A 27500-nucleotide genomic window follows, 5' to 3' on the forward strand; every position below is an offset into this window, starting at 1 on the left:
GACATCTATTTTACACAAAATTAAATATAATACTGTAAATCCTGTAAAACGCATAAATATGTAAATGTAAATGGATAAACACACACACACACACACACACACGATCATGATGTCCTAAGCTTTGAGCTGGATACAGAATTAAGCACGAATAAGACTGTGGAACGCAGGGAGGAAAAATTAAATTATACGAGGGGAAATTATAACCATATAAGGGAGTTCTTTAATGAAATTGACTGGTCCGTGGTATACCAGGAAAGAGATATGCAATTGAAGTACGATAAATTTATGGATTTGTATAACTCTGCTGTGAAAAAGTTTGTGCCATATTACAGAAAGGGGGCTTTAAATAATAAACAGTGGTTTAATAGAAATTGTGAAGAAGCAAAAAAGAACAAAGAAAAGGCATGGAAGAAACTTAAGAAAAACAGTGATGTATTATCAAGGAAGGCTACAAAACAGCAAGGAATAGATATGTTGAAGTAAGAACAGCACAGAAGGAATATGAACAGAGGGTGGTGGAAAACTGTGATAGTGACCCAAAATGTTTTACAAATTCATAAATGGAAAACTAAATAAAAGGGAGGCAATAGTAAAGGTAAAAACGGGAAGAAGTATATGAAGATGCTGGAGATATAGCTGAAATTTTGAACGACAACTTTTGCAAAGTGTTTACAAAGGAGGAGCATTTTATGGGAGGAAGGCCTACGGAAATAAAGCAAATGCAGGACATCATGGTTACTAAGGAAGATGTAAGGAAAATTATAAGCAATCTGGATATTAATAAATCAATGGGGCCTGATGGCATATCTGGGAGGTTGCTAAATGAATGTAAGGATCAATTGTTGAACCCCGTATTTGATATTGTGGAAACCTCCATACGAACAGGATTAGTCCCGAAAGAGTGGAAAAGAGCTGACATTGTGCCTATATATAAGAATGGTAGTAGAATGGAACCGCTAAATTATAGACCAGTATCGTTGACTAGTATATTGTGCAAGGTATGTGAAGAAGTAATTAAAGCTAAGTGGAGTGAGTATCTAGAAAGTGAAAACATTCTGAGTGAAAGGCAGTTTGGTTTCAGAAAAGGAAGATCGTGTGTATCCAATTTATTATGTTTTTATTCAAGAGTGACTGACATACTACAACATAGAGAGGGATGGGTGGATGCTATCTACCTGGACTTGAGAAAGGCCTTTGATAAAGTACCACACAATAGACTGATGTGGAAACTAAAGATGACTGGAGGAGTAAATGATAAACTAGCAAAATGGATGGAAAATTACTTAATGGGAAGAGAAATGAGAACAGTGGTGAGAGGAAGGAAGTCCGAGTGGAAGAAGGTAACCAGTGGAGTTCCACAAGGGTCAGTGCTGGGTCCCATCATGTTTTTGATTTATGTTAATGATATGCCAGTAGGAATTGACAGTTATATGAACATGTTTGCAGACGATACTAAAATTATGAGGAGAGTAAAGAATGTGGAAGATTGTAACAAGTTACAGGAAGATCTTGATAAAATATATGAGTGGAGTAAAGAGTGGCAGATGGAATTTAATATAGACAAGACCCATGTTATGAAAATGGGAAGAAGTAGATACAGACCAAACAGGGATTACAGACTGGGTGATGAGAAAATTAAAGAGACCAATGAGGAGAAAGACTTAGGAGTAACCGTGCAAAACACTTTGTCACCGGAGAAACACATTAACAAGATTTTTTGGAAAACATACAACATGCTTCAAAATATTGGCCTTGCATTCCACTACCTAGATGAAGGAATGATGAAGAAGATATTATGTACCTTAATAAGACCCCAGCTAGAATATGCAGCATGTGTCTGGTCACTGCATATGAAGAAAAATGTGAAGGTAGAAAGGGTACAAAGGCTAGCAACAAGGATGGTACCAGGACTCATGGAGTTAGACTATGAGGAAAGACTGAGGAAGGCTGACCACATTAGAAGAGAGAAGAACAAGAGGAGACATGATAACTATGTATAAATTGGTGAACAAGATTGACATACTGGATAGAGAGTTGATAAAGGTGACCATAAGTAATCATCTCCGAGGACATGGAAAAAGCTAATAAAGGAAATCTGTCTAAATGACGTGAGAAAATACAGTTTCCCGCATCGTAGCATTGATAAGTGGAATAAACTGAGCAGTCATGTCGTTGATGCGGTGTGTGTCAATCAGATGAAAGAGAGATATGACAGGAATGGACAAGGAGACAGGACACAAGAGAGCTTAGCTCGGGCCCTGTAATACACAAATAGGTAAATACAAATAGGTAAATACACACCTTCATAAACTGGCTGTTGGGTTATCATGTCATTCATGGTGGTGTAGAAATCTTGTACCTGCTCACTAGATTCATCAACAGCTTGAAACTCCACCACTCTGAGCATCTTCTCCAGGAAATTGTTAATCAGCTTACTGACACCACACTGCACATCCTTGTTCAAGCTCTGTTAGAGAAATAAAGATGCTGATCATTCAAAACAAATACATCAATGCTTGAGTAATAATAGAGTACTGTCTGATAATAAGCTACGTAATGTGCTGCATTTAATACCACCATGTTTTGTGTTTCCATTCAACCTCAAGTCCTCCAATCTAATGACAGCCTCCTTACAAAACCTGACAACTGATAGATCCATAGCAGATTAGAGAAATTAAGCAAGAATAAGAATTCCTAACACATAGGAAGGGAAAGTCCTATGTTAAATTGACTTCTAACATTGAGTTTATGCCATGTCAGACTACACTGTTGAAGATATGCAAGGCTGATACATACACACACAAACTCATGCATATACACATGACACAAGACAGATATGACAAGTTTGCAGCCGCTGTGGTACAGTGGAGCCATGCATGCTTTGGGGTCTGTGGGGTCTCCAAGCGCATAGGTTCGAATCCTGTCCACAGTCCGAGTGTAGGATGGGCTTCCTCACTCAGGGAAACGGTTTCCTAGCGGGTGGGCTTTCAGATAGGAGGTGCCCCAAAAAAGTATTTCCTTTAGCCCATAAATTCCCAAGAAAAGCCCACATGGTATAAAAAAAAATAAAAGTAGCCAATAACAGCTGACACTAAGTGATGAATATGTATAGGAATCACTATCAATAATAACACTGCTATCTATGAGGCTGAAATGTCACCAAAGAACACATAGGGCCTTCTGTATTCTCTATCACCAACAGGGTTCACAATCTCTTTTATCTCTCTCTCTCTCTCTCTCTCTCTTTCACCTACCTTAAGGAACTCATTGAACTGTTGGCCTGCTCCCAGAGACTCCATGCTCAGCTGCCTGACAGGCCTGGATGTTTCTCCAGCCTTACCTCCTTCTGTGAAACAAATGCAAGAAGCATAGTTACTTACAACAGTATCCTCATTTCTGTGTTCACATTGGTCACTAGCTAAATTTGTTCTCAGATCATGAGCCTCTCCTATACACCCCTGGCTTTCTGAATCAGTAGCTAATCTCAAAACTACTCCATAGACTCTCTCAATCCTCTGACTAAATAATCAATATGAATGACTGGAAGATAAGATTGTGAATGTACAGTAAGGTCCCATTCCCACACTGATGAATTTAAATAGCGAATGCTTTGCCTATGTGAGAATAGGGTTTCATTTGCTTTTTAACTTAGTTCTATACACACTGATATGACAGGGTTAACATGAACTAAATAGATGTTTAATACACATTCTCTATTTATCTCTCTCAAACATAAACAAACACACACACGAGACACGGTAGAGGAAGGACGCACTGGCACCGTTCCGACAAGCAGCTGATCTTCACTACATACCGGTTGTACAGTTTTTACAGTGGCCTGGGCAGGTAGTGTGGTCTCATTTTTTCTTCATGAAATCAATTATTAAGGAATGATGAGCGAAAAAGAGATACCATCAAAATGCAGACGTGAGATCAAAATGCAGACGTGAGATTGGAGAAAGTAGGAAAGCTGATGATGACTATGCTGATGTGGGTGAGCATGTATTCGAAGGGTTCAATACGACGACTACTTCACTACTAAAAAGAGTGTCAAATATTGAATATAAACTAGATAAACTGATAAAGGAGAAGATGGAAATGAAAGTGAATGAAGAACAGGATAAAGAGTTTATAAAACTGAGAGAAAGGATAAAAAAAGTGGAAGAAAATGAAGCTAGGCTAAGAGCGGAAAACGAAGAACTAAAAAAGGAAGTAGCTAACTACAAAAAGCAGATGGAAGAAGGACTCAGTAAAGCCGAGAAAGAAAAAGAGAAACTGAAAGATCTAGTAAACAAGGAAGAGGAAAGAGTACAGAACGTGATTAAAAAAGAAGTACAAGCATGGCGAGTCCAAGATAAGAAAAGATAAGGCTGATTTTCAGGAGGTGATTCAAGAACAACTTAAAGAAAAAGAAGAAAATATGACAAGCAAAATGATAGGAGTCCTCAAGACAAAAGAAAATTTAGTTAGAGAAATTGCAGAAAAAAAGAAGAGTGTAGTCGTATTTGGAATAAAAGAAAAAAATATAGAATATAGACCAAAAAGAGAAAAAAAGAAATGAAATCAGTCAAAGACCTACTGAAGAATCTAAACGACGAAGACAGGCAGAACTTGGAAGAGGAAGTAGAAGAAATAAACAGAATGGGACCATATCAAGAAGGAAAAATGAAACCAATCAAAATACTACTAAAATCACAAGCAGCAACAGAAGAAATATCATATAGAACAACTAAACTCAGAGAAACAGAAGGCTGCAAGGATATCTATATAAAGAAAAATAAAAATGAGGAAGAAAGGAAGAAATACAATGAACTGGCAGCAGCAGTAAGGGAAAAGAATAATGAAAGGACAGAAGAGGAGAAGAAGGCATTTTTTTGGAGAATTCTAGGAGACAGGATAAGGAAATGGTATATAAACGAGAAGGAAGAGAAAAAAGTGGAACAAGTTTAATTAAAAATTATAAAGGCAAAAGACTAAAAATGATGTATATGATCATAGATGGGGTTTTATCAAGTAAACTAGAATTAAGAGATTACATAAAGAAAGAAAATCCAGATATTGTATGCCTGGCTGAAACAAAACTAAATAAGGCAATCAAAATAGACTTGGACAATAGGTATAATGTATGGAGAAGAGACAGAGTGGGTAAAGGAGGAGGAGGAGTCATGGTTATGTTAAGGAAAGAGATAGTGATAAATGAAATGGAATGTGGGAAAGGAAAACCAGAAGTATTGTATATTAAGATGCATATTAATAAAAAAGAGATAACAATCATTGTAACATATGTGCCACCAAAAACAAATTCATGGACCAATCAAGAATATAAAGACATGATAGATGACACAATAAGGAGTCTAATGAGAATCGTTAAAGAAAGGAGAAAAGTGATATTAGTAGGAGATTTCAACTGTAAAGAAGTGGACTGGGAAAATTATGAAAGTGGTATGGGGGAAGAAGCCTGGGAGAAAGATTCTTGAACCTAATGATAGACAATATGATGGACCAGAGAGTAAAGGAATGCACAAGATTCAGAGGAAACGACGAGCCGGCGAGATTGGACCTAGTTTTTACAAGGGGTATACAAATGAATGATGATATAAGATATAAGTGCCCATTGGGAAAGAGTGACCATGCAATATTAGAAATAGATATAGAAGAGGGAAAGGAAGATAAAGACGATTCATACAAAGGAGACCAATTAAATTACAGAAAGGCTGATATTGAGAATCTCAAGAACTATTTTAAAAACATAGACTGGGAGGAGATGGAAAACTCAGAGACAATGCAAGACAAATATAACTTATTTTTGGAAATATACAAAACAGGAGTCAGGGAATATGTCCCAAAATATAGACCTAAAGAAGAAGGAAAGAAAGATTGGTTTAATGCAAGGTGTGCCAAGGCAAAGGAGAAAAGAGATGGAGCATGGAAAAGGTGGAGGAGAAATAGGAATCCAGCAAATAAGGAAAACTTCAAAGCAGCAAGAAATGAATATGTTAAGGTGAGGAAGGAAGAGGAAAAGAACTTCGAAAAAGACATTGTCGAAAAATGTAAGGAGCAACCAAAATTGTTCTATAGATTCATAAATGGAAAAATTAGGCAAAAAGAAACAATAGAAAGGTTAAAAGGAGAGAACGGGATGGTGGAAGACCCAAAAAGTATGGCAGAACTATTAAATAAAAAATTCCAGGAGGTCTTTACTAAGGAATCCAAATTTGAGAGGCCACATAGTAATAGAGACAATCTATATGAAAGAGATTAAAGTAACCAAGCTTGAAATAAAAGAGTTAATGAAGGAACTGGATGAAGAGAAGGCAATGGGACCGGATGAAGTCTCAGGCAGAATACTGAAAGAATGTAGGGAAGAACTAGCAAGTCCTATATACAACATCATAAAATGCTCAATAGAAAATGGAACAGTACCAGTAGAATGGAAAAGAGCTGAGGTGGTTCCCATATATAAGAGCGGAAGGAAGGAAGAACCTTTAAATTACAGACCAGTATCACTAACTAGTGTAATATGCAAGATGTGTGAAAGAATAATAAAGAAACAATGGATCGAGTTCCTTGAAGACAACAAATTAATATCAAATAGCCAATTTGGTTTTAGAAAAGGACGGTCTTGTGTAACTAATTTATTGAGTTTCTATTCTAGAATAGTTGATAAAGTACAAGAGAGAGAGGGATGGGTTGACTGCATTTATTTGGATTTAAAAAAGGCGTTTGACAAAGTGCCACATGCAAGATTACTGTGGAAGTTAGAGGAGAAGGGTGGCTTAAAAGGAAGCACATTGAGATGGATAGAAAATTATTTGAGGGGGAGAGAAATAAGGACCTCATTTATATTAACGACATGCCAGAAGGAGTGAACAGCTACATAAATTTGTTTGCGGACGATACGAAACTGTGTAGAGTTATAAAGCAAAAGGAGGATTGTGAAATACTGCAAGAAGACCTAAATAAGATCTGGGAATGGAGTAAGAAGTGGGAAATGGAATTCAATGTGAACAAAAGCCATGTCATGGAAATGGGAAAGAGTGAAAGACGACCTGTGGGAATCTATAAGATGGGAGATGGAGTAGAACTGGAGAAAGTCAAAAAGGAAAAGGACTTAGGAGTGACGATGGAAGAAAACAATCAACCAGTAAGCCATATTGATAGAATTTTTAGAGAAACATATAATTTGCTAAGGAATATTGGAGTAGCATTTCACTACATGGACAAAGAAATGATGAAGAAATTGATAAGTACTATAATAAGATCCAGATTGGAATAAGCAGGAGTAGTGTGGACCCCTCACAAAAAGAAACACATAAGGAAATTGGAGAGGCTACAAAGAATAGCTACAAGAATGGTTCCAGAATTTGAAGGGATGACATATGAGGAGAGACTAAAGGCTATGGATCTACCAACTCTGGAACAAAGAAGGGAGAGAGGAGACCTGATACAACATTATAAATTGATCAACGGAATGGACCAAGTGGATAATGAGAAACTGATCCTGAGAGAAGAATATGACATCCGAAGCACAAGATCACATAGTAAAAAGCTGAGAAAAGGAAGATGTCTGAGAGATATTAAAAAATATAGTTTCCCGCAGAGATGTATTGAGACGTGGAACAGTTTGGATGAAGAAGTAGTGTCTGCAACGAGTGTGCACACTTTTAAAGTAAGATTGGATAAGTGTAGCTATGGAGACGGGGCCACACGAGCATAAAGCCCAGGCCCTGTAAAACTACAACTAGGTAAATACACATACCTTTGCCTTGTGACTTCCGGAAGATAGATTTGACAGCTTTGGTCTTTTTGTCAAGTTGCTGGCGCCGCTTTTCCTCAAAGCGGTCAAACTTCCTACTCATGATTGAGGTGGCTGATGATGTGAAGTCCGAGACATCACTCACTGATCGACTCACTTTGCTGGAAGAAAGAGGATTATCAAATGTACAGTCATGGAGAATTGGATTAGAGAAGGGGAGCAAAGAAAGAGCCCTATTTTTTGTAACTCCTCATTACCATTTGCCAACCCCTTTCCAGCAATAATAACAGTAACGGTTTGAAATACTTGCCGTAATCTCACAGTGTTGAAATCAATCCACTCAACTTGGTCTTCGAGAGTCATCTTGTTCACCACTAACTCACAAATCTGCTTTCTTTTTATCTGAATTCTTTCCTTGCTTATATATATATATATATATATATATATATATATATATATATATATATATATATATATATATATATATATATATATATATATATATATATATATATATATATATATATATATATATATATATATATATATATACATATATATATGTGTGTGTGTGTGTGTGTGTGTGTGTGTGTGTGTGTGTGTGTGTGTGTGTGTGTGTGTGTGTGTGTGTGTGTGTGTGTGTGTGTGCATTTACCTAGTTGTATTGTATAGGGTTCGAGCAGGGCTCTCCATGTCTCCATTTATCTAATTTTTCCTTAAAGTTATGCACATTATGTACTGTAACAATTTCATTATCCAATGCATACCACTTTTCCACCGTTCTGTGAGGAAAACTATTTTCCAATAACCTTTACACTGCCTCATCCTGATCTTCCTTTCATGTCCTCTTGTCCTTCCATCTTCTTCTGTCAACAGCACCAGGTCTTCCTTTTCTATCTTTTCAATGCCAATTACTATCTTGTACACTGTTATAAGGTCCCCATGTTCTCTTCTTTCCTGTAAGGTTGGCAGTCCTATTTCCTTCAGTCGTTCTTCATATGTTAGGTCCTTTAATTTTGGCACCATCTTTGTAGCAATCTTCTGTATCCTTTCCAGTTTTCTTATATCCTTTTTAGAGCTTGGAGACCACACCACTGCTGCATATTCCAGCCTTGGATGTATCATGCTTGAGATAATTTTTTTCATCATAATATATGTCCATATATTGAAATGCCACTCTTATAATATTCAACATTTTATATGATAATCCAAATATCTTGCTTAAGTGTTTTTCGGGGCTCAGATTTTCTTGTATGATCACTCCCAGATCTTTTTCCTCTTTAGTCTTCATTTGTTCCTCTCCCATCAAATAGTTCCATACCGGTCTTCTTTTACTCTTTCCTAGTTCCATTATGTGACATTTCTTGGCATTAAACTCCAATTTCCACTTCCTACTCCACTCATAGATCTTGTTTATATCTTCTGTAATAGTAGACAGACCTCTCTGGTTTTGATAACTCTTAGCAGCTTTGCATCATCAGCAAATAAATTCATATAACTGTTTATCCCAATGTGAATGTTGTTTATATAAATTTGAAACATAATGGGGGCTAACACTGACTCTTGTGGCACTCCACTAGTTACTTTACCCCAAGATGAGTATATGTATCTCTGATCACAGTTCTCATTTCCCTATCCTTCAAATAATCTCTTGTCCATTCTAGCAAAGTTCCTCACAGTCCTCCTATGTTCTTTAGTGTGTGTGTGTGTGATGAACATGTACAGGGAAAAAATATGCACTACAATATCAAGCTCACAGCACAAACTTCCTTTCTGGACTAATGACCCTCATCACCACATCAATCCTATTCTCCCTCTTGTAACACCAAAACAATGACAATATCTATCAACAATGACAGCAGCTTCACCACACACTGATAAGAGAAAGATAACTTGATGGTGCCAGTCTCATTGTGTTCCCCTTTCTGCCCCTGCAATGTAAGTTTCACGCCTGTCTCGTGTGCTTTCAGCACCATCAAAAATATATAGGTAAGAGAGAGAGAGAGAGAGAGAGAGAGAGAGAGAGAGAGAGAGAGAGAGAGAGAGAGAGAGAGAGAACAGAATAATAAAAGGCACACAACACAAAGAGCTAAATATGATTAGATATTTGGACAAAGAATGCTTCCTCACTTGCGGAGCTTGAGGGAAGGGTGGAAGACAGTCTTGCGCTGCTGAGTCTGGGCGAGATGCTCCTTGTAGCACTTGGAGCAGTGGCCCTCCCATGCTGGGTTGCCATAGAATCCACAACCCTTAACACATTGCAGCTCCCCTTCCTTGATGTGCAGCCTCGTACCTGTCCAGGCCGAACTACTGCTGCTCTCACCGCTACTCGACATGATTTCTGGGGATGAACATGTTGTATGCATTCAATTTAAATAACTCCAAGAATAAATTTCTTTCCTTTTTTATTGTAAGAGGAACACAGACTAAGGGCAATAAAAAGAGTCACAGAACAAGGTCCACTGAGGTACTAATCCGAAAAGAAATGTCAAAAGGATATTCCAAAGTTGAGTTTAACGCATAGAAAAAAAAAATACAGAACCAGGCATGGAATTCTGGAGTTTACCAGAAAGAAGGGATGAATGATTGAAAATACAGATCAACTCTTGCACAAAGGGAAGGAATTTCTGTCAGGACAATAATAGAAACATAAGTCAGACACTTTACCAGTCAGGCCACAATAATCAGCAACACCTGAGTGGATCTTGATTACCATTAACTTTCCTGTCATTATACTAGAACAGTAAAAAAATTTGGCAAGATATTGTTTGAAACCTAATATCAGAAAGAGATACACTTTATTATTCATAACTAAAAAGACTACTTAATGGCTAAACTCCTGGAGTGTAGTATGGTTGAACAAAAGACTATCCCATTCCATCAGGGAAGAATGGAGCCAAGAGTGTGAATGACATGTGTGAATGGTTGACGTGGGATTACCAGCCAGGTATATACATAAGTAGATAGAACATACTACTGATACAGACATATTAATAATGGTCTTCCAACCAAAGGAGCCAATTACAGAAAAAGTAGAAAAAATTCAGCGCTGAACTCACACAATCTAGTTTTTCAATGAATTTTGCTCCTCCATCTTGAAACCCCACCAGGAGATTGGGCCATACTTCTTTAAAACTAACATTTACCAATTAATGGAAACCTTATTTAAGGCTTTGATAAATCAATAATATGCAGCAAGGGTAACTGTTAACATTTCCTGGTAAATATGGAAAAAGGCATCAGTCTGACATTAAGTAATAGCTAAGGAATGCATCAATGGTTGCATTTTGATGCCTAAAACACAAAATGAGCACAATTTAGGGAAAAAATCCCTAAATTTTGGGAAATCTTTTCTAAAATGCAAAGATCTTCATGTTCTATGAATATAAAACGGCACTGTCCCAGAGAAACTATCCCGCGTGCTCGCCTTAATTCCTGGCTCCCACTTTGTAGCTCCTCCACCCCGCTGATTTGACGCCACATATATGAAGCCACGCTATTGGTCAGAGAGAGAGAGAGAGAGAGAGAGAATATGCTAACGAATAAGGCAACGTTTCTCAACCTTTTTATCCTTGTGTAACCCTTAAAATACATGACATGTCTCAAGGAACCCCTGCGCAACAAAATTATATACCATATATTTCTCATTTTATGTGACGTCAAATCAGCTGGGTGGAGCTGTGAAGGGGTAGCTGGGAATCGAGGCAAGCACGCGGGACGGTTTCTCGGGAACAGTGCCTATAAAACCATTCATTGGTGCACTCTAACTAAACCTAACTTAGTTAACAACAAGCCTAACAATGCAGCAAATTTCATGCCTTGTGCAAAACTTATTTAAAAGCATTAATACTAAATGAGTAATTTGCAAGGGAAAGTGTATAGAAGAAAAGTGTCTAGAAAGATGGCTGCTTTCCAGAGGTGCACTCCTTTTTTGTTTCAGTGAGACTGACAGCTTTCTCCAGTAATACCCATTTCCTCATAAGTATTCACAGAAGTTTCCAGGACCTGCCAATTATGGATATCTTTAACACTCCACATTCAAGTGTGAAATAGTCTCAAAAAAAAAAATAATAATAATAAATAAATAAATAATGATAATGGCTTAAAACAAATAAATTAATAAAGTTCATCCAACCATTTCAATCCAACAAAAACGTGACCACATAGAAGCAAATCCTTTGAACGTGTCTTCATATGGTTGCATTTTTAATCTTATTTATTTTACTTAGTTGGATCTAGAGGGTCTTGCTAACAGTTGTGCTGGTCCACCGCTGCTGCGCCTTGCCCGTGATTTCTATGAACACAGAAATGACACGGAAACTTTTCTCACATTCCGGGGAAAACTGCTAGGAGACGCACAGTAAAGGCCATCGAGAAAATGGTAAAAAGAGGAAAAATGGTCGTGTATTTCCTTCACAGATAGAGAACCTACACCCAAGTTCTTATCGTTCCATCTCTCTCTCTCGTTCTTGAGAATTAAACAAAACATAAGAAAACATTATTCTTACCTCCCAGCTGCTTCCTTGCTTCCTTATCTTACTCCTGGAGGTGATAAGTATCACAGCACTGCGATTCATACAAAGTAAACACGACTGGGTTTCGGTCGCTTTGCTATTACTTCATTCGGTTAACGCACATTTTCCTCTGTCTCTCTAGTCTCTGTTCTGGTATGCTTAATGGCTCTGTCCATTTAAGAATGAAGTAAACAATAGGTGAATGAACAATTATTCATTTTCCCGAGATATCGCTTTTTCTCCTTTTCTAGCTTATAGTCAAGCACACACTCAGCAGACGACCGAGGTGAATTACACGCACGTTTACCTTTGTCTCTGATACTTCTGAAGTTACTACATAAAATAAACAAATGCATAAATTACGAAATATTGATGATGATCATCATGATCAACAATAATAAGGATAATAATAATAATAGTAATAATGACGATAATAATAATAATGATAATAAATAATAATAATAATAATAATAATAATAATAATAATAATAATAATAAATAATAATAATGAAGGTCTTCCATAACTCTACTACTTTGCAAACACTTCTTTCACTTTTAACAGACACAACTAACACTATAACCTTTCACATCAAACTTATCTCATAAGTTCCTCAAACACTGGTTAAACTCCAGATGCATAAATCAGGCTTGTTTTTACTTTTATTTCTAACTCAAGAATGCTGTATGACAAGATATCAAAATGTAAAGGAACAAAACCTTACTCATTCCTCAAGAATTGTAGATCTGCATTGGCGTCTTAAGAAATTAAACAAAGCTGTAGACATTTGATATGCAATAGAACTAAACTTACTAATTCCTTGAGAATTATATAACAATTATATAACAATCCTTGTAAAAAATATAAATTAATTTGTGCAAGCTAACTAGATCCTGTAGTTATTGCACAAAACAAAACATGGTTGTCCTTTATTGAGATCCCTTTACACATCGCAATTTTTATCTTTGAAATTATGCAACAATGCAGGGAAACATATCGTCTAACTCTTCTACTAACCCAAGAACTAAACAGATAATCTAAAAAAGTTCCATTCTTATGACATACAGGCATGTCATAACTCTCTTGACATGAATGACTGACAAAATGTATGGCAGAAAAGTTATAGAAGGCAAGCACCATTCACGTGCTAACCTCCAAAGGAGCTGCACTATGGCAACAAGAGCAGTAGCTTCTTATGACAACACCTTAACCAAATCATAAAGTGGGAGACATCCACCTTTAACCAGTGGAGACAAACTGATATGGACTGAGTCATAAGTGGTTGCAGCATGTCTTCATCACAGGACTGCAGCTCAATGAAGTGATGGACAAAAGGCACGACCTTCCTCGCACAGTAGAGAGCCTCACGTCAAACTCTGGGACCGTTTTTGTGCAATAATTGTTTGAATTTCCAGTTGTGCTTGGAGGGCATCGCGAAGTGGCAAGGCACGCAGCTGGCTGGCCACGAACATTCCAAACAAATGAAACTCATCCGTATCTTCATTTCTAGGGATGGTCGGATTAACTTTTCTGAGTGAGGCAGAGGAGGTTGAGGGAGTTATGGACGGGTTAGTAACTGCTAGAACGTCTACAGGAGCTTCTTCCATTAGATGTGATGGGATCTCCAACTGTGGGGGATTTATGGCCACGAATTGAATGTTGGAGGGTGAGGCACAGGTGGACGGTTTAGACATCGCTAGAGTGTCCACATAATTTTCCTTTGGAGATGGAACTGCCTCCACATGGTCCAAGACGTTCACGAATTCCGTAAGTGCATCATTCACCTCCTCCTTGATCTCGAGCTTAATATCCATGTCCTCATCCAGCAGTAACTCATTCTCGCTCTGCAAAATGATGAAAGGAAACAAGTCACTGGATTGCCCAGCATTTGAAATACTGCTTAAAGATAGTGCAAGCCATGCCATTACCAGCAAATAGTGAAAGTAATGCCACACCAGAAAAGGCAAAAGCAAGAGTTGGGCTCATTAAGCAAAAAGTAGGAATGTCAAGCAAAGATAAGCCCTCAAGATCATGCCAGCACTTCATTACAGAACACTATATCAAAAATTAAATATTCTAGATAAATGTATGTTTTATGAATGCCTACTAAACACTTGTCATTTGTCATAGCAACGATATAAGACGGTTTATTAAGAATTTCCTCCCATCAATTGCTTCATGAAAGACCAAGTCCTTGCCTATCACTAAAAATAAAGAGGATAAACAAGACCGCTTCACTTCCTTGTGGGAGGACAGATCTGTGGTGAGGCAAGGCATAATGCTAGCCAGAGTAGCAGCTAAATAATCTGCACCCTAGATGCTCCCCCTTCTTTTTGCATTACCCAAGGAATTGTCAGCTAGGAGCTCTAAATACACATCTGCATTCACTTTCAGGTTCTTAGGAAGTACCACTAACTTGCTAAGTCCTAGGCCAGAAAAGCAACCCCAAACTATAAGAGAATCTGTACTCTCAAGATAGCGTTGGTCCAGGGGGCCACTGCCATGGTGCTGGAACATTAAGGCATTTCGATTGCAAGTCACATTAAAAGTAACTTCATCTGACCATAATACCAACAGCCAATCATTATCATTTCATTGTCCATATTTATGAGCAAATTTGACATGCTCGGCTTTCTTTACCTTTGTTAGAAAGGTTTTCTTGGTAAGCCTATATGGCATTATTATCAGTAATCACACAAATAACAAAGAACTCTATCTCCTCCAAGCCCACTATAACTTTCTTTAAAATGTCATGTAAAGTGTCTGCACTCATTGATTTCACAGGAAGTATATGTACAACATCTTTGAATTTTGACAGAATGCTACTAATCATAAATACAAAAGCACTTGTTGCAGCTTCAGTACTGTTAAATGCTGCACCAACAATATTGCCACCCTTGTAATCCATTTTAGCTTTAAGGTGGATCTCATCAACCATCAAAATAATGGTTTTGTCTTTGGTTTCCATGTATTTACTTTTATTCTTTGTGTGACAAGAAGTTCAAAGGTTTATGTTCACAATCAGGAGCAAACGTTTCAGAAATTAGTACTATCCTTTTAATTGTGCTGTGGCTTGGTAATATCAGGAAATTTTTTCACGTAAAAATCTGTAGCCCTGCGGTGAACAGTTATAGAATAGAGAGGAAAATATCAAAAGCTCAGCAGAATATTCCAATTTACAAGTCATGAGGTGTAACTGATCACTTATAAATTTAAAAAAACTGAAGTATTTATAAGATTCATCTTGTATAAGTGACAGCAAAGAGAGTGCCACCTGAATTACACTCCAACACGTTCTTTTTTCATTCTGCTTTGCATCTACCATTTTAAGATTGTTTACAAGAACATCAAGGTCATTGGTGTCATTGATAGCAGATGGAATTTTGTATTTTCCCAGTTGATGCACCTGAACATCATTAGCAAAACTTTTCTGCAATTACTATGGACTGTAATATTTTAGGGCATGGAGATTGATAAATTCTATAAATTAACAATGATTCATCTTGCTGGATAGTACTCCAACAGCTAGTGTCCAAAAAGCTCAATTTATCTTTTGTTTTGTAACAGAGGAAAATGACCTAGATTTCTTGTGATTTTTGTTATCAAGAATGCTTTTGGTGATTATTTTTTCAATGCAATTTTCCTCAACTATTACCTTTCTGGTGTCAGGGGATTCTCTAGCTTGAACAGATGAAGAAAGATACGTAGGACAGCTGGGTATTTGTGTTGGTACTGCATCTTTTTTGAGTCGTGGTACATTCAGTTTTGCAGTCAGCCTTCTCCCACTCCTTTCATCAAAGTGTGATGTCTCATGTTCATAATCAGCAGGTATGAAGTGGAGCTCACACACCTGAAAAGATACTGAGTTACTCAATACAAAACATCATGATAAAAAACATTATTGCCTAAGACGATGATCATTTATACATACACTAATACCTCACTATACGTCCAACCAATGCACGTAATCTCGCAGTTACATACAAGCCAAATCTAGATCATACCTTAAGAGTTACGTTACGTACAAATATACATTTACATTCCCTTTAGACCAACAAGCTAAAGACACCCCCTGTAGACCAGCAAGCTAAAAACACCCCTTTTAGACCAATATGCTAAAAACACCCCCTTTAGACCAGCAAGCTACAAACACATCCTTTAGACCAGCAAGCTACAAACACATCCTTTACACCAGCAAGCTACAAACACATCCTTTAGACCAATGCGTGCCGTCACCCACAGAAGAAGAGATGGACTGCTTCACTGTGTGTACATATGATTATGCATGTCTATATACCTACATTACAATGTGTGCTAAAAAGCTAAGTTGAACAATGTTAGGGCATATGAGAACCCACCCTAAAACAATGAGGTGGGAGTCCACAGGGGTCCAGGAACGCAACCTCCCTATTACTATGCAAAATAGGTTTCGATAAACGTAATTTCACTATACGTACAGCCATCTAGGAACACAACCCCAACGTTTATCAAGGTATTACTGTATAGGAAAAGACAGCACCAAGACACACCATATATTTTGTGTATCAAAATCAAGAATTTATGACACAAAGGCATACTGTTAAGAACACGAATGCATGCATTTATATGACACAAGGCATCAATGAGACAGTGTTATGCATAAAAAAAAAAAAAAATGTTTAGGCAGCATACAGAATTATGTAAAAGAGAAGAACAATAAAATAGTGAAGCTCCAATATGGGCAACACATAGGTGCACATATATACACACAAAGTAACAGTAATACCTTGCTATACATCAAACCGATCCAAGTAATCTTGCAGTTACGTACAAGCCAAATTTAGACCACACCTCAGAGCTACATACAAATAAACCCTACACTGACGTATATCGGCCAATTTTTTCGATAGAAATGGATACTTTTAAATTATTGGTAAATTTTCCTTAACCCCATGGAAACGAAGACAATTACTTTGCGTCCTACATTCACTTTTCTTTAGACCAGCAAGCTAAAAACAACCCTTTTAGACCAGCCAGCTAAAAACACCCCCTTTAGAGCAGTAAACTAAAAGCACCACCTTTAGACCAGCAAGCTAAAACCATTCCCTTTAGACATGCCAGCTAAAAACACCCACTTTAGACCAGCCAGCTAAAAACACCCCCTTTAGACCAGCAAGCTAAAAACACCCCCTTTAGACCAGCAAGCTAAAAACACCCCTTTAGACACAAAGCTAAAAACACCCCCTTTAGACCAGGAAGCTAAAAACACCCCCTTTAGACACGCAAGCTAAAAACAACCCCTTTAGACCAGCAAGCTAAAAACACCTCCTTTAGACCAACAAGCTAAAAACACCCCCTTTAGACCAGCAAGCTACAAACACCCCCTTTAGACTAGCAAGCTAAAAACATTCCCTTTAGACCAGCAAGCTAAAAACACCTCCTTTAGACCAGCAAGCTAAAAACACCCCCTTTAGACCAGCAAGCTAAAAACACCCCCTTTAGACATGCAAGCTAAAAACATCCCCTTTAGACCAGCAAGATAAAAACACACCCTTTAGACACGCAAGTTAAAAACATCCCCTTTAGACCAGCAAGCTAAAAACACCCCCTTTAGACCAACAAGCTAAAAACACCCCCTTTAGACCAGAAAGCTAAAAACATGCCCTTTAGACCAGCAAGCTAAAAACACCCCCTTTAGACCAGCAAGCTAAAAACATCCCCTTTAGACCAGCAAGCTAAAAACACCCCCTTTAGACCAGCAAGCTAAAAGCACCCCCTTTAGACCAGCAAGCTAAAAACATCCCCTTTAGACCAGCAAGCTAAAACCATCCCCTTTAGACCAGCAAGATAAACATCCCCTTTAGACCAGCAAAATAAACATCCCCTTTAGACCAGCAAGATAAACATCCCCTTTAGGCATACTTCCCCCGAATCGGGGGGGACCAGCATACAGCTCGCCTTGTGGAAGCTTGCGGGACCTTGCGCTCCTCGGAGGTGAATGCTTGGCGGTGTCTGGCAACTATTGTTTATCAACAAACCGCAGACGGCCGCCGCTTCACTATATTTTCAGTGTGGGGGATGCAAATGCTATTTTGACAGCTTATGCGACGTCACAGAACATCAAAAAACAATGTGGTAAGTCTGTTATCCCTTGTAGAATGCTGGAATAAGGCAATATGACCAAAATATTAGTATTTATAGCAATAAAAGACGGTGTTATATGTGTGGCATTTCTTCCCACAGCCTCTGAGGCAGAAGAGACAGCCTCTACCGCCATGGTAGCTGCTGCAGAGGCCCCTCCAGCACCTGTGGCTGCAGGGACAGTTTCACTTTGCATTCGAAAGTGTTTCTTGAAGTCTTTCCCGGAGTAAAGAGGCACTATAGTCTCTGCAGTCCTTGACCCGCACAGGACTTGGCGGCCTATCCTCTACCTCTTCTCCTTGCCTTGGCAGCCTCTCTTCCTCTTGCCTCAGCACTAGTTTGGTGAACTTCACTCTTCTCTGGTGGCAGGAGACTATGCCTGTAGCTTGCAGCAGACACGTGAGGGTCGGGAGTAGCAGGGGTGCTGGCGGCGGAGGTGGAAGCCTCGCCACTACTACCACCACGTGTCTCAGGCTCCTCACTTTCTTCTTTTTTCCACCTTTTCAAGGCTCTCTGGCGGGCTGCTTCAATCTGAGCCTTTCTTTTACCACTTACACGTGGCATTGTCACAATTTGGGAACCCAACACGTGTAAAATACGATCAACAGGTAGGCTGCACGCACGCGCAATCGATTGGTACTGAGGGAGTAGCGTCTTCCTCACCCTCACTGCCTGATCCTAAACTATCGTACAAGTACATCACGGAAAAAAAATAAAACAGCTCAAAAAAGGAAATAAATACAAGCAAAACAAAGACTAGAAGAAAAAGGGGCGTGTGCGCGCTTGGGTATTTAAAGGGCCGGCCCTTTAAACCCGCCATTACCAGGTAAGCAGCGCGTTATGCGCCTGGCAACTTCGGCCATGGCTTCCCTCTCCAGAGACGAACCCAAGTACCAAGTTAAAAATTTTTCAATTTTTTTGACCAAATTACCACCTTCTCTCACTCTCTATCTCTTCTTAAATACTCTGTATATTTCTCATTAGTATTAATATTCACAAATCTTTACCTTTTTTTAAGTATCTTATACATGTATTTAATTACAGTTAATGTATTATTTTTAAAGGTTTAAGTTAGTAGCTTTTTCTCATAATGTAGTCAGTATAAACAAATTTCATAATAAGGTAATAAATTTGTATCTTTGCTTTAATTTTTTTAAAGAGTATCTTTCCTGTTATTGTCCCACCACTAATTTTCTGATTTTTCTATTGCATTTGATTTTCTTTATCTTAGGTTAGGTTAAGTTAACTAATTTTCTAACCTAACCTAATCTAAAATTAGTGGTGGGGCAATAACAGGAAAGTACCCAATTCGTAACTTAGCAAGTAGATCATACAAAACAACAAATACCTGTATAGTGCTCACCCTGCTGTGACGAGTTGGAGTGAAAGGCTTCCTTTTGATGGCTTGTAACCATTTCCTCCGAAGCTCAGGCTGTTGAGGGAATCGGTATACACTCACTCTTGGGCCAGTTTTGTAATTGCCTTTGCAGTAAGGTACACAGCAAGTAGAAGGCATTGTCACAATTAGTTTTATAATGGAAAGTAAAAGCGCGCGAAACGTACCCCACCGCTGTCCATTCTAAACTAACTGAGGCGACGATCGGTAGCGGAACTAGTGGTAGCCGATCGTCGGTTGCTGACGTATCGGGAGACGGCCTTGCCTCACTCCCCCAAATCAGCTTGGAGGCATGTGGGTGGGGTGCGAGAAACAAAACTAGTTGTTAATAGTCTACGGGAATTTCATTTAGCATCACCTTTTTTTTTTTTTTTTTTTACCTAAGGTATCCATGCTGAGGTTCCCGGGGGGGGCAGTATATCCCCATGGACCCCGTCAGCTACACCATTAACCTGAGCTTAACAAAAACATAAACATAATTCCCCAGAGGTAACACAAATATGATTACTTCAGTATAATAATGGTGGCTACTACATAACATAACATAACATAAATAATAGGATAACAAAGGGCCACCAGGGCCCATCTAGGTTATCCTGTATCAGTCGCACAGCGACCTCGTCATCAGTACTTAAAGATACACTTACAAGTACACAATACATTATATACTAATTCTAAATATTTGGCCCATTAACAGGGCTAAGTCCTGCAGCGAATTCCTCTACAATCTGTAATCCCCATACATGGGGATCATGTCTTGTTTAACTATAGTAAATTTCTTATAAAACTATCATGCAGCGCTATACATAATTATAAATCTAATAAATTTAAGTGCTTATCTAATCTGTTTTAAACATTGTCAAACTAGTGCTATTTACAACCGTCTCTGGCAATGCATTCCAGAAGTCTACCACCCTATGACTAAAGAAATATTTTCTTATATCTAACCTGCAGCCTTGCTTTCTAATCTTCCTGCCATGATTTCTAGTCCTACTTCCCTCCTCTAAGGTAAAGAAAGATCTCACATCTATGTAGTTTGTATCTGAGAACATTTTAAATAACTCTATCATATCCCTCTTATACATCTCCTCTCAAATGAAAACATGTTTAATTCCTTTAATCTATCTCTATACTCCAGGCGCTTTAATGCTGGTATCATCCTAGTTGCTCTTCTCTGAACTGCTTCTAACATGTTGATATCCTGCCTATAGTGGGGTGACCAGGCCTGTATGCAATACTCTAAATGGGGCCTAACATAGGAATTATATAAGCTACGCACCACTTCCTTACTTTTATAACTAACATTTCTATTTATAAAACCCAGGATCCTATTTGCCCTATTTCTTGCTTCTAAACATTGCTTTGAAAATTTCATAGTCCTGTCTATCACTACTCCTAAATCCTTTCCTTCCTCTACTGCCTCTAGCCAACATCCCTCCATCTCATAGTTAAAGTTTGTGTTGTCTTTACCTAAATGCATAACCTGACACTTTTTAGAATTAAACTCCATCTGCCACCTGTCTGCCCATGCTATCAGCCTGTCCAGGTCTCGTTGTATTCTGTAATTGTCCTTTTCACCCTGTACTGCACATGCTATCTTAGTATCATCTGCAAACTTTGATACTTTGCTACTAATTCCTATATCTAAATCGTTAATGTACACCAAGAAAAGAAGAGGTCCTAGCACTGATCCTTGGGGTACCCACTAACCACTTCCTTCCACTCAGACATTGCCCCATTTAATACTACTCTCTGTTTCCTATCAGAAAGCCATTCACTAATCCAATCAACTAACCTACCCCTATCCCATGTAGTCTCAATTTGTACACTAGCCTCCTATGCGGTACCTTATCAAACGCCTTGCTAAAATCTAGATATATAACATCTATGCTATTTCCATCATCTAACTCCTTGGTAATATATTCTAAGATATCGAGCAAATTTGTAAGACAGGACCTCCCTGATCTAAAGCCATGTTGGGTATCTCTAATTAATCTATTCTCATTTAAATGCTCCCAAATACTACCCTTAATGATTTTCTCTAGTATCTTACATACTATACTAGTTAAACTGATCGGTCTATAATTATTCGCATCATCCTTCCTACCTTTTTTAAATATTGGAGTAACATTAGCTAACTTCCAGTCCTGTGGTATCTCAGCAAACCTAAGTGATCTTTCAAAGATTAACTTAAGTGCTTCAGAAATACTGTCTACACCCTCCCTAAGTACTCTGGCATGTAGCTCATCAGGACCACTAGCTTTCCTATCGTCTAGTTCAAGAATAAATTTCCTAACAATTCCCGGTTTTATATCAATATTTTCTAAAGCTCTTAAACTACTCGTCGCACTGTTTGTAACAGGATTTCCTATTCTTTCCCTACATATAATGCAATCAACAAATTTAAATTTTACAACTTATGTCATACAAGAAACAAGAAAAGATATAACTTGAATTTAAAAATCTTGTTACTCTGTCATTAGAAAGGTAAAATATCTTTATCACTTCAACTTGTGTCCTTTAGGTATATAAAAGTTATTGATCTAAAACCATAAAAAAACCCTGAAAACTCATGTCACTTCAGCCAGAGCCTTTTGAGGGTAGAAATATTGTTAATCTGTCATTAGAATGGTAAAAACACTTAAAAAGAAATCCTCTGTCCTTCTACTAGAGCTTTTTGGATATTGAAATCTTGTTAGTAGGTCACTAAAACAGCAAAAGCACTCTTACATGAGTTCATGTCATATGAAGTCATTCTTATTGAAGACCTACAACCCAATTACCACCCACATGAACATCAGCCACCAAGTATAAAATGAGATGGCTAATATTCCTACCTGTTTTTGCTTCAGGCTAGTATTCCCCTCTGGCTATAGAGCTGCCTGGGATCCTCATTGTAATATTTCATCTCCAAATTCATCTGGTACATGAAGAACGAAGTTATCACTCCCATTCTCTCACAAATAGCAGAAAAATCTGCCTTCTTTAATATCCATTTGTATATGGCAAACATTTCATATTCCCTGAGAAGTAGGAACAGGCAAATTTCACAGAGTGATGGCATGTCACAGAGCACTATAACGGTATGAGAGTTCCAGCAGTAGACAGGACTTATCACATCATATACTCAATATTTTGTTCTTATCATCATTTTTTACACATTTCTTACCAGAGTGAGTTGTCTCCCTCGTCCTGATAATTTAAGCATTTTGGCGCCCAGTATAATTGGGATATTTCAGCAGCAAATATGAAAAGTGTGTGGACAAGACACTCTATATGTACCTCCATTCTCTTTAGAGACAAGCCACAAGGCTCACCAAGGAAGTTGAGTGTACTCAGATTATTATGGGAGAAAAAACAACTATGTACACATACATACCATTTTGTAAAGGTCTAACCAGTATAATGGAATAAAAACAATACAAGTTTTCAAATTTATGAATAAAGGATATTACAAAATGGAGTCACTGACTGTGCAACAACCATATATAATCTAACCATTACTTTACAAAACATTCTTTGTACAAACACACACCTCACCCACACATTCTGAAACTCATGAACTATTATGATTTTGTTCACTAATATTTTACCCACCAAGAGTTGAGTTGCTATAACAGTACTACATGGTCCCAAATACTATACCCTCCTAAGTCAACAAACTGGAGATATGGTATGAAAAATCTAAATGTGTGCCTAACATTTTTTTCATCATACACATAGCCTTGACTTCTTTCTTTAGATCACACAATTCAATAATAGTGTAGATTTGTGTTTATGAACAATCAGGTGTGCATAATAAAGTACTAAAGTAAAAAATAAATATAATAATTGTCTGTTTAGCAGATCAACAACTCCAAAGAAAGTTACATTGTGCCTAACTTTAAACAAATACAAAACAGCAAAGCATAGAATATCAATTAGGCTCATAGAAATCTTGAACCTACTTAAACTTGATTGCACTTGGTTTGTAAATAAATATAAACTGGTAATGAGATCCGTACATGAAAAATAGGCAAGCACCATTTGGTCATTCTGTTCATGTGATAAAATCTCTTCCTTTATAAATTCCAAAGGTTCATATTCTGTAGTGACATAAGCATCTTTAGTAACGTAAGTACATACATGCTCAAAGTTCATACAAAACTCCTAATACATTTCTATCATAAGATCTGACAGTGGTGAGAAATCCTTAATTCTATGAATGGCAGTGCAGTAATGTCACAGTCATAGTATTGTTGTAAGTCAAACATTTTTATGTACAAAGTATTTCCAGTTTAATCCTAATATATATATATACACATCAAACACATTTGGTTTTCATTTGTGAAATGAACTTTGAGGGTATCAAAGAACAGAAGCTGATCTAGCAGTCTTTACAAATATGAATCAGTGTTGCATCACTAGGACCAAGAGATCTTATAAACCAATATCTTTCTATGTGTCCTTTCTATCACCTCTCATTGATTCAATTTTTGCACATATTTTAAGAGCAGGTCCTAATTTCATGGACATGGCTGACATCAGATGATCTGCCTTCAGAAGCATCAGTGCCTGGCCATCAATTTCTTGAAGTGCAAAGTCTTCAGCATATTCTTTGCAGCCAGGCAGGTTCTGTATGAAGTCCACTACATCCTTAACCTGTCCAATAAACAGTAACCCCTCAGTAAAGAAATCAACCCTAATGGTCAATTGTAAAATCAACAATATTTCAAATATAACATTTAATAATCACTGTACAAGCTCCATGAACCTTTAAAATATTTAATGCAAAATGCAAGTTGCTGGAGCTGTACTGATAAACAAATGATTAAAATCTAATACTGCATCCAAAGATTCACAAAAATCTAAGATATATCTCAGTTTGGGAGACTCACTACAGTTTGTTGTGTATGGTTCTGTATATATGAGTATTGTGGAGTTTGGTTGAAGGGCAAAAAAACTTTAAGATATCAGAACCTTACCGTCCATTTTAAAATATCTATCCTCTGTGTTTTAGAGGGTGATTCCAAGTTAGATGTTCCATCAGCATCAGTAGCTTCTCCACCAGTCTCCATCTCTGTGGCTTCCGGATCCTGTGACTCTGCAGGTTCCAATTGAGGAGCAACATCTCCGGGCTCAGCGTTGCCTTCCTCACGCATTCTCTTGGTGGGGGATTCTTCCTGGTTTCTAAAAAGGCCAATTCTTTTTGAGCATCCAACATTGTACCTGTTAAAGAAACAGGAATGTATCATATAAAAGAATAAGTAAAATTAGGAAGATGATTACATAACACTAACAATACTGTATTTTACGTAAATTATAAAGTTTCGTCTAAACACTCCTACAGTATCTTTCTCAATCAACATCCTTCTATCCCATGTCTCAATCAACATCCTTCTATTCTAAGTTCTTGAATTATTTTTTCCAAGAATTACTCTTTCAAGTCTTTTCTTCCTGATTAACAATGATTTATCTACAGTTCTATGATTAAAGTAAATCATGCCTGAGTTAGTTATGGTGTGACAAGGGACTTCATATGCAAAACAAATTATTTCCTTTTAGTATGTACTGAGATCACATTTACAACATTCACATTTTTACCAGTGTCATAAATGAATAAGAACATAATTCACTGCTGTTTTCTTTCAGACACAATTATTTTGGGTTGACTTTATTCTAAATGAATATTTAAATATTTGCACTCACCTTTTGGCACAAGCTGTACTGCAGAATCGTTTAGATCTTTTAAATTTTGACCGTAAATCTGTCTTGCAACACAGCTCACACTTGGCAGTGTCTCCTTTGGGGGATGTTGATGTCTGTTCACTTGTTTTTTTTCCTGTTAAGGAAAAGAAAATAAATAAATAGTACTAAAAAATCAAGAATTTAGAAAGATCATTTTCTATATTCAAAATCCATGAAACCCCAAAATGTTCAATGAAAGGTAAAATGTATATCTGTCTATCTGTTATTTTCAAAAATCTGTAAAAAAAAAATTGCAAACACTATGATGCAAGATAATTTCTGGTAAAACTCTTGCAGCAAAGACACTTTTATGATAAATAAAACTTTGTCATATATGTTCTGTTTCTTTCTAAATATTCAACAGCATGAGCAGGACACATTTCTAGGTAACTTCCTTCTTTCTTTAGTTTCAGGGTTGATTCCTTAAAATCTTTAATCTGTTAACTAAATTTCAAGAATAATGATATAATTTGCAATGATAAAATTGTATTTCAATCACATTCTGACCACTCATCTTTAGCTCAATGAAGAGTGAATAAAGATGATGATTATGTGACAAAAACTAAGCCTCACTCCTGTACGTTAATGGAACTATTAAAGCACATGTTTCACTGCCATTAAAGTGTCGATGAAAGCCTTGCTATGACATGTTTGGCAATTAGTACAACGACTTGTACTTACTTGTTGCCTCATCATCTGGTTGGTTCTCTTTTTCAGCCTGTCCTCCTGTTGGTGCCTGGGCTGAAGTGGACGTTACTGCAGCAACAGGAATGGCAGTGTTTGTGTAGTTTGGGGGACGAGGTTTTGAGATCTCAGTGAGCAAAGATGAGCGACTAACAGGGAATGGTTCAGAGGCTGTGAAAAAAAAAAAATTGATATTGTACTTATTGGTACTTTCTTGCTTTTACTTTTCTTTGACTAATGCAACATGTTACTTATATTAACCCCTCCCATGACAAAATATTTAACCTCATCCATATCCAGGGATTGTGGCCTCCCTATTCTCCTCCTACCAAGAGAGAGTGAAACAAGCCCAGACAAGGATTCTCTTCATTAATCACCGCTGTACTGAGTATTCCTGCTACAAGAGGCGTGTATGTCACAGCCAAATATAAATAGTATGCCACCAGTTACCATACTCATGTACGTGTCTTACTGCCATGATTCAGGTCTTTGCTTTCATAGCCTTAGTGTTCCCTATCTCCAGCAGGTATTATTTCTGCTATGCCGTGTGTTGTGGCATGAAAACTTCAGAGAGAGTTGATCAAAATGTTGTATGGCAAACTATGCTTCTACTGATGAGGCAACATTGACTTGGTTTTGCCAACGACCATATAATTCACTAAGAATGCTGAACTTTATGGAAGTGTCCTTTTGGCTCTATTAATCTGGCTGCAGGAGAGATTAACTAGTGTATTCATATATGGGAGTGTAAAGCAATCTTACCTTCATGTATGACAAAGCCTTCAATGACGTGAGTGAGGACTTGTGGCTTCACCATGGCTTTAGGAGGCCCATTATTGATAGGAGTGTGAGTTGTGCCATTTACTGTTGGTTGTGGAGATTTATCTGGAACTGAAGGAATCAAAGTTAGAAAACCTTAAGTAAAGAAGAATATCTATATCTATTACTGATATGTCAGAGCAGTATATGTGAAGCAATAATGAGAGAACAATCTACTACCCAATTGTGTAATTGCAAAATACTTCTTAACACTTCCTTATCTATTCCTTCTTCATAGATGTATGGGCATAACCACATGACCTTCCTATCTCTTTATCATAAAAAAAAAAAAAAAATCATATCTTCTAAGAATATTTCTAATTATCAACTCGTTGAATTTATAAATACACTCACACAAATGAGATTAATGAAATATCTTGATTCAACCACTTACTTTCTCCACTCTCACTTGAAGTTCCGTTTACAGTTGGTACTTGTGTCTGCGAAGGCACTGTCTGAGTATTGTGGGTGGCAGCGGTAGAAGTT

At 37.5% G+C, this 27500-nt stretch overlaps 3 protein-coding genes and 1 long non-coding RNA gene across 6 annotated transcripts in view; 1 reads left to right on the forward strand and 3 right to left on the reverse strand.

The window, feature by feature from the left end:
* LOC123504076 (rab5 GDP/GTP exchange factor-like) overlaps positions 1-12654 on the reverse strand; it is a 20664-nt gene extending 8010 nt beyond the window's left edge. Inside the window, exons 1-5 of the mRNA XM_045254358.1 lie at positions 12265-12654; positions 9887-10097; positions 7760-7917; positions 3255-3346; positions 2302-2467 (exon numbers count right to left, since the gene is read on the reverse strand). Coding sequence (XP_045110293.1) covers positions 2302-2467; positions 3255-3346; positions 7760-7917; positions 9887-10092 — 622 coding nt within the window. The 5' untranslated portion in view covers positions 10093-10097; positions 12265-12654. The remainder of the gene's footprint in view (positions 1-2301; positions 2468-3254; positions 3347-7759; positions 7918-9886; positions 10098-12264) is intronic.
* A 258-nt stretch (positions 12655-12912) lies between these two features.
* On the reverse strand, positions 12913-20157 carry LOC123504081. Of its 3 annotated transcripts, none has more exons than XM_045254370.1 (3): positions 19752-20157; positions 15924-16118; positions 12913-14112 (listed from the first exon to the last, which is right to left on the reverse strand). In XM_045254370.1, the coding sequence occupies exons 1-3, from the start codon at positions 19902-19904 to the stop codon at positions 13633-13635; spliced, it is 828 nt and encodes a 275-aa protein (XP_045110305.1). In that variant the 5' UTR covers positions 19905-20157; the 3' UTR covers positions 12913-13632. The 3 variants fall into 3 exon arrangements, with proteins under 3 accessions (XP_045110305.1, XP_045110304.1, XP_045110303.1); XM_045254369.1 differs by having other exon boundaries at positions 19737-19972; XM_045254368.1 differs by lacking the exon at positions 19752-20157 and adding an exon at positions 18692-19185.
* LOC123504084 lies at positions 18282-19092 on the forward strand. Its single transcript, XR_006674695.1, has 2 exons — positions 18282-18382; positions 18491-19092. It is a non-coding gene; the product is annotated as an uncharacterized LOC123504084 (long non-coding RNA).
* A 3049-nt stretch (positions 20158-23206) lies between the features above and the next one.
* LOC123504070 (histone-lysine N-methyltransferase 2D-like) overlaps positions 23207-27500 on the reverse strand; it is a 23873-nt gene continuing 19579 nt past the window's right edge. Inside the window, exons 13-18 of the mRNA XM_045254341.1 lie at positions 27409-27500; positions 26958-27086; positions 26193-26366; positions 25473-25605; positions 24749-24992; positions 23207-24425 (exon numbers count right to left, since the gene is read on the reverse strand). The exon at positions 27409-27500 is cut by the window's right edge and continues 401 nt beyond it. Coding sequence (XP_045110276.1) covers positions 24222-24425; positions 24749-24992; positions 25473-25605; positions 26193-26366; positions 26958-27086; positions 27409-27500 — 976 coding nt within the window. The 3' untranslated portion in view covers positions 23207-24221. The remainder of the gene's footprint in view (positions 24426-24748; positions 24993-25472; positions 25606-26192; positions 26367-26957; positions 27087-27408) is intronic.

The sequence above is a fragment of the Portunus trituberculatus genome, chromosome 15 (genome assembly GCF_017591435.1).
Source record: "Portunus trituberculatus isolate SZX2019 chromosome 15, ASM1759143v1, whole genome shotgun sequence".
Lineage (NCBI taxonomy): Eukaryota > Metazoa > Arthropoda > Malacostraca > Decapoda > Portunidae > Portunus > Portunus trituberculatus.

Coding starts and splice junctions, on each gene's coding strand:
- LOC123504081 (XM_045254368.1), bottom strand. CDS start 18,952: ATGCCACGTGTAAGTGGTAAAAGAAAGGCTCAGATTGAAGCAGCCCGC. Junction 16,119..18,691: donor GAGGAAGAGAGGCTGCCAAG/GCAAGGAGAAGA, acceptor GTATCTTTTCAG/GTGTGTGAGCTCCACTTCAT. Junction 14,113..15,923: donor AATCCCCTGACACCAGAAAG/GTAATAGTTGAG, acceptor ATCATTTTGCAG/AGCGAGAATGAGTTACTGCT.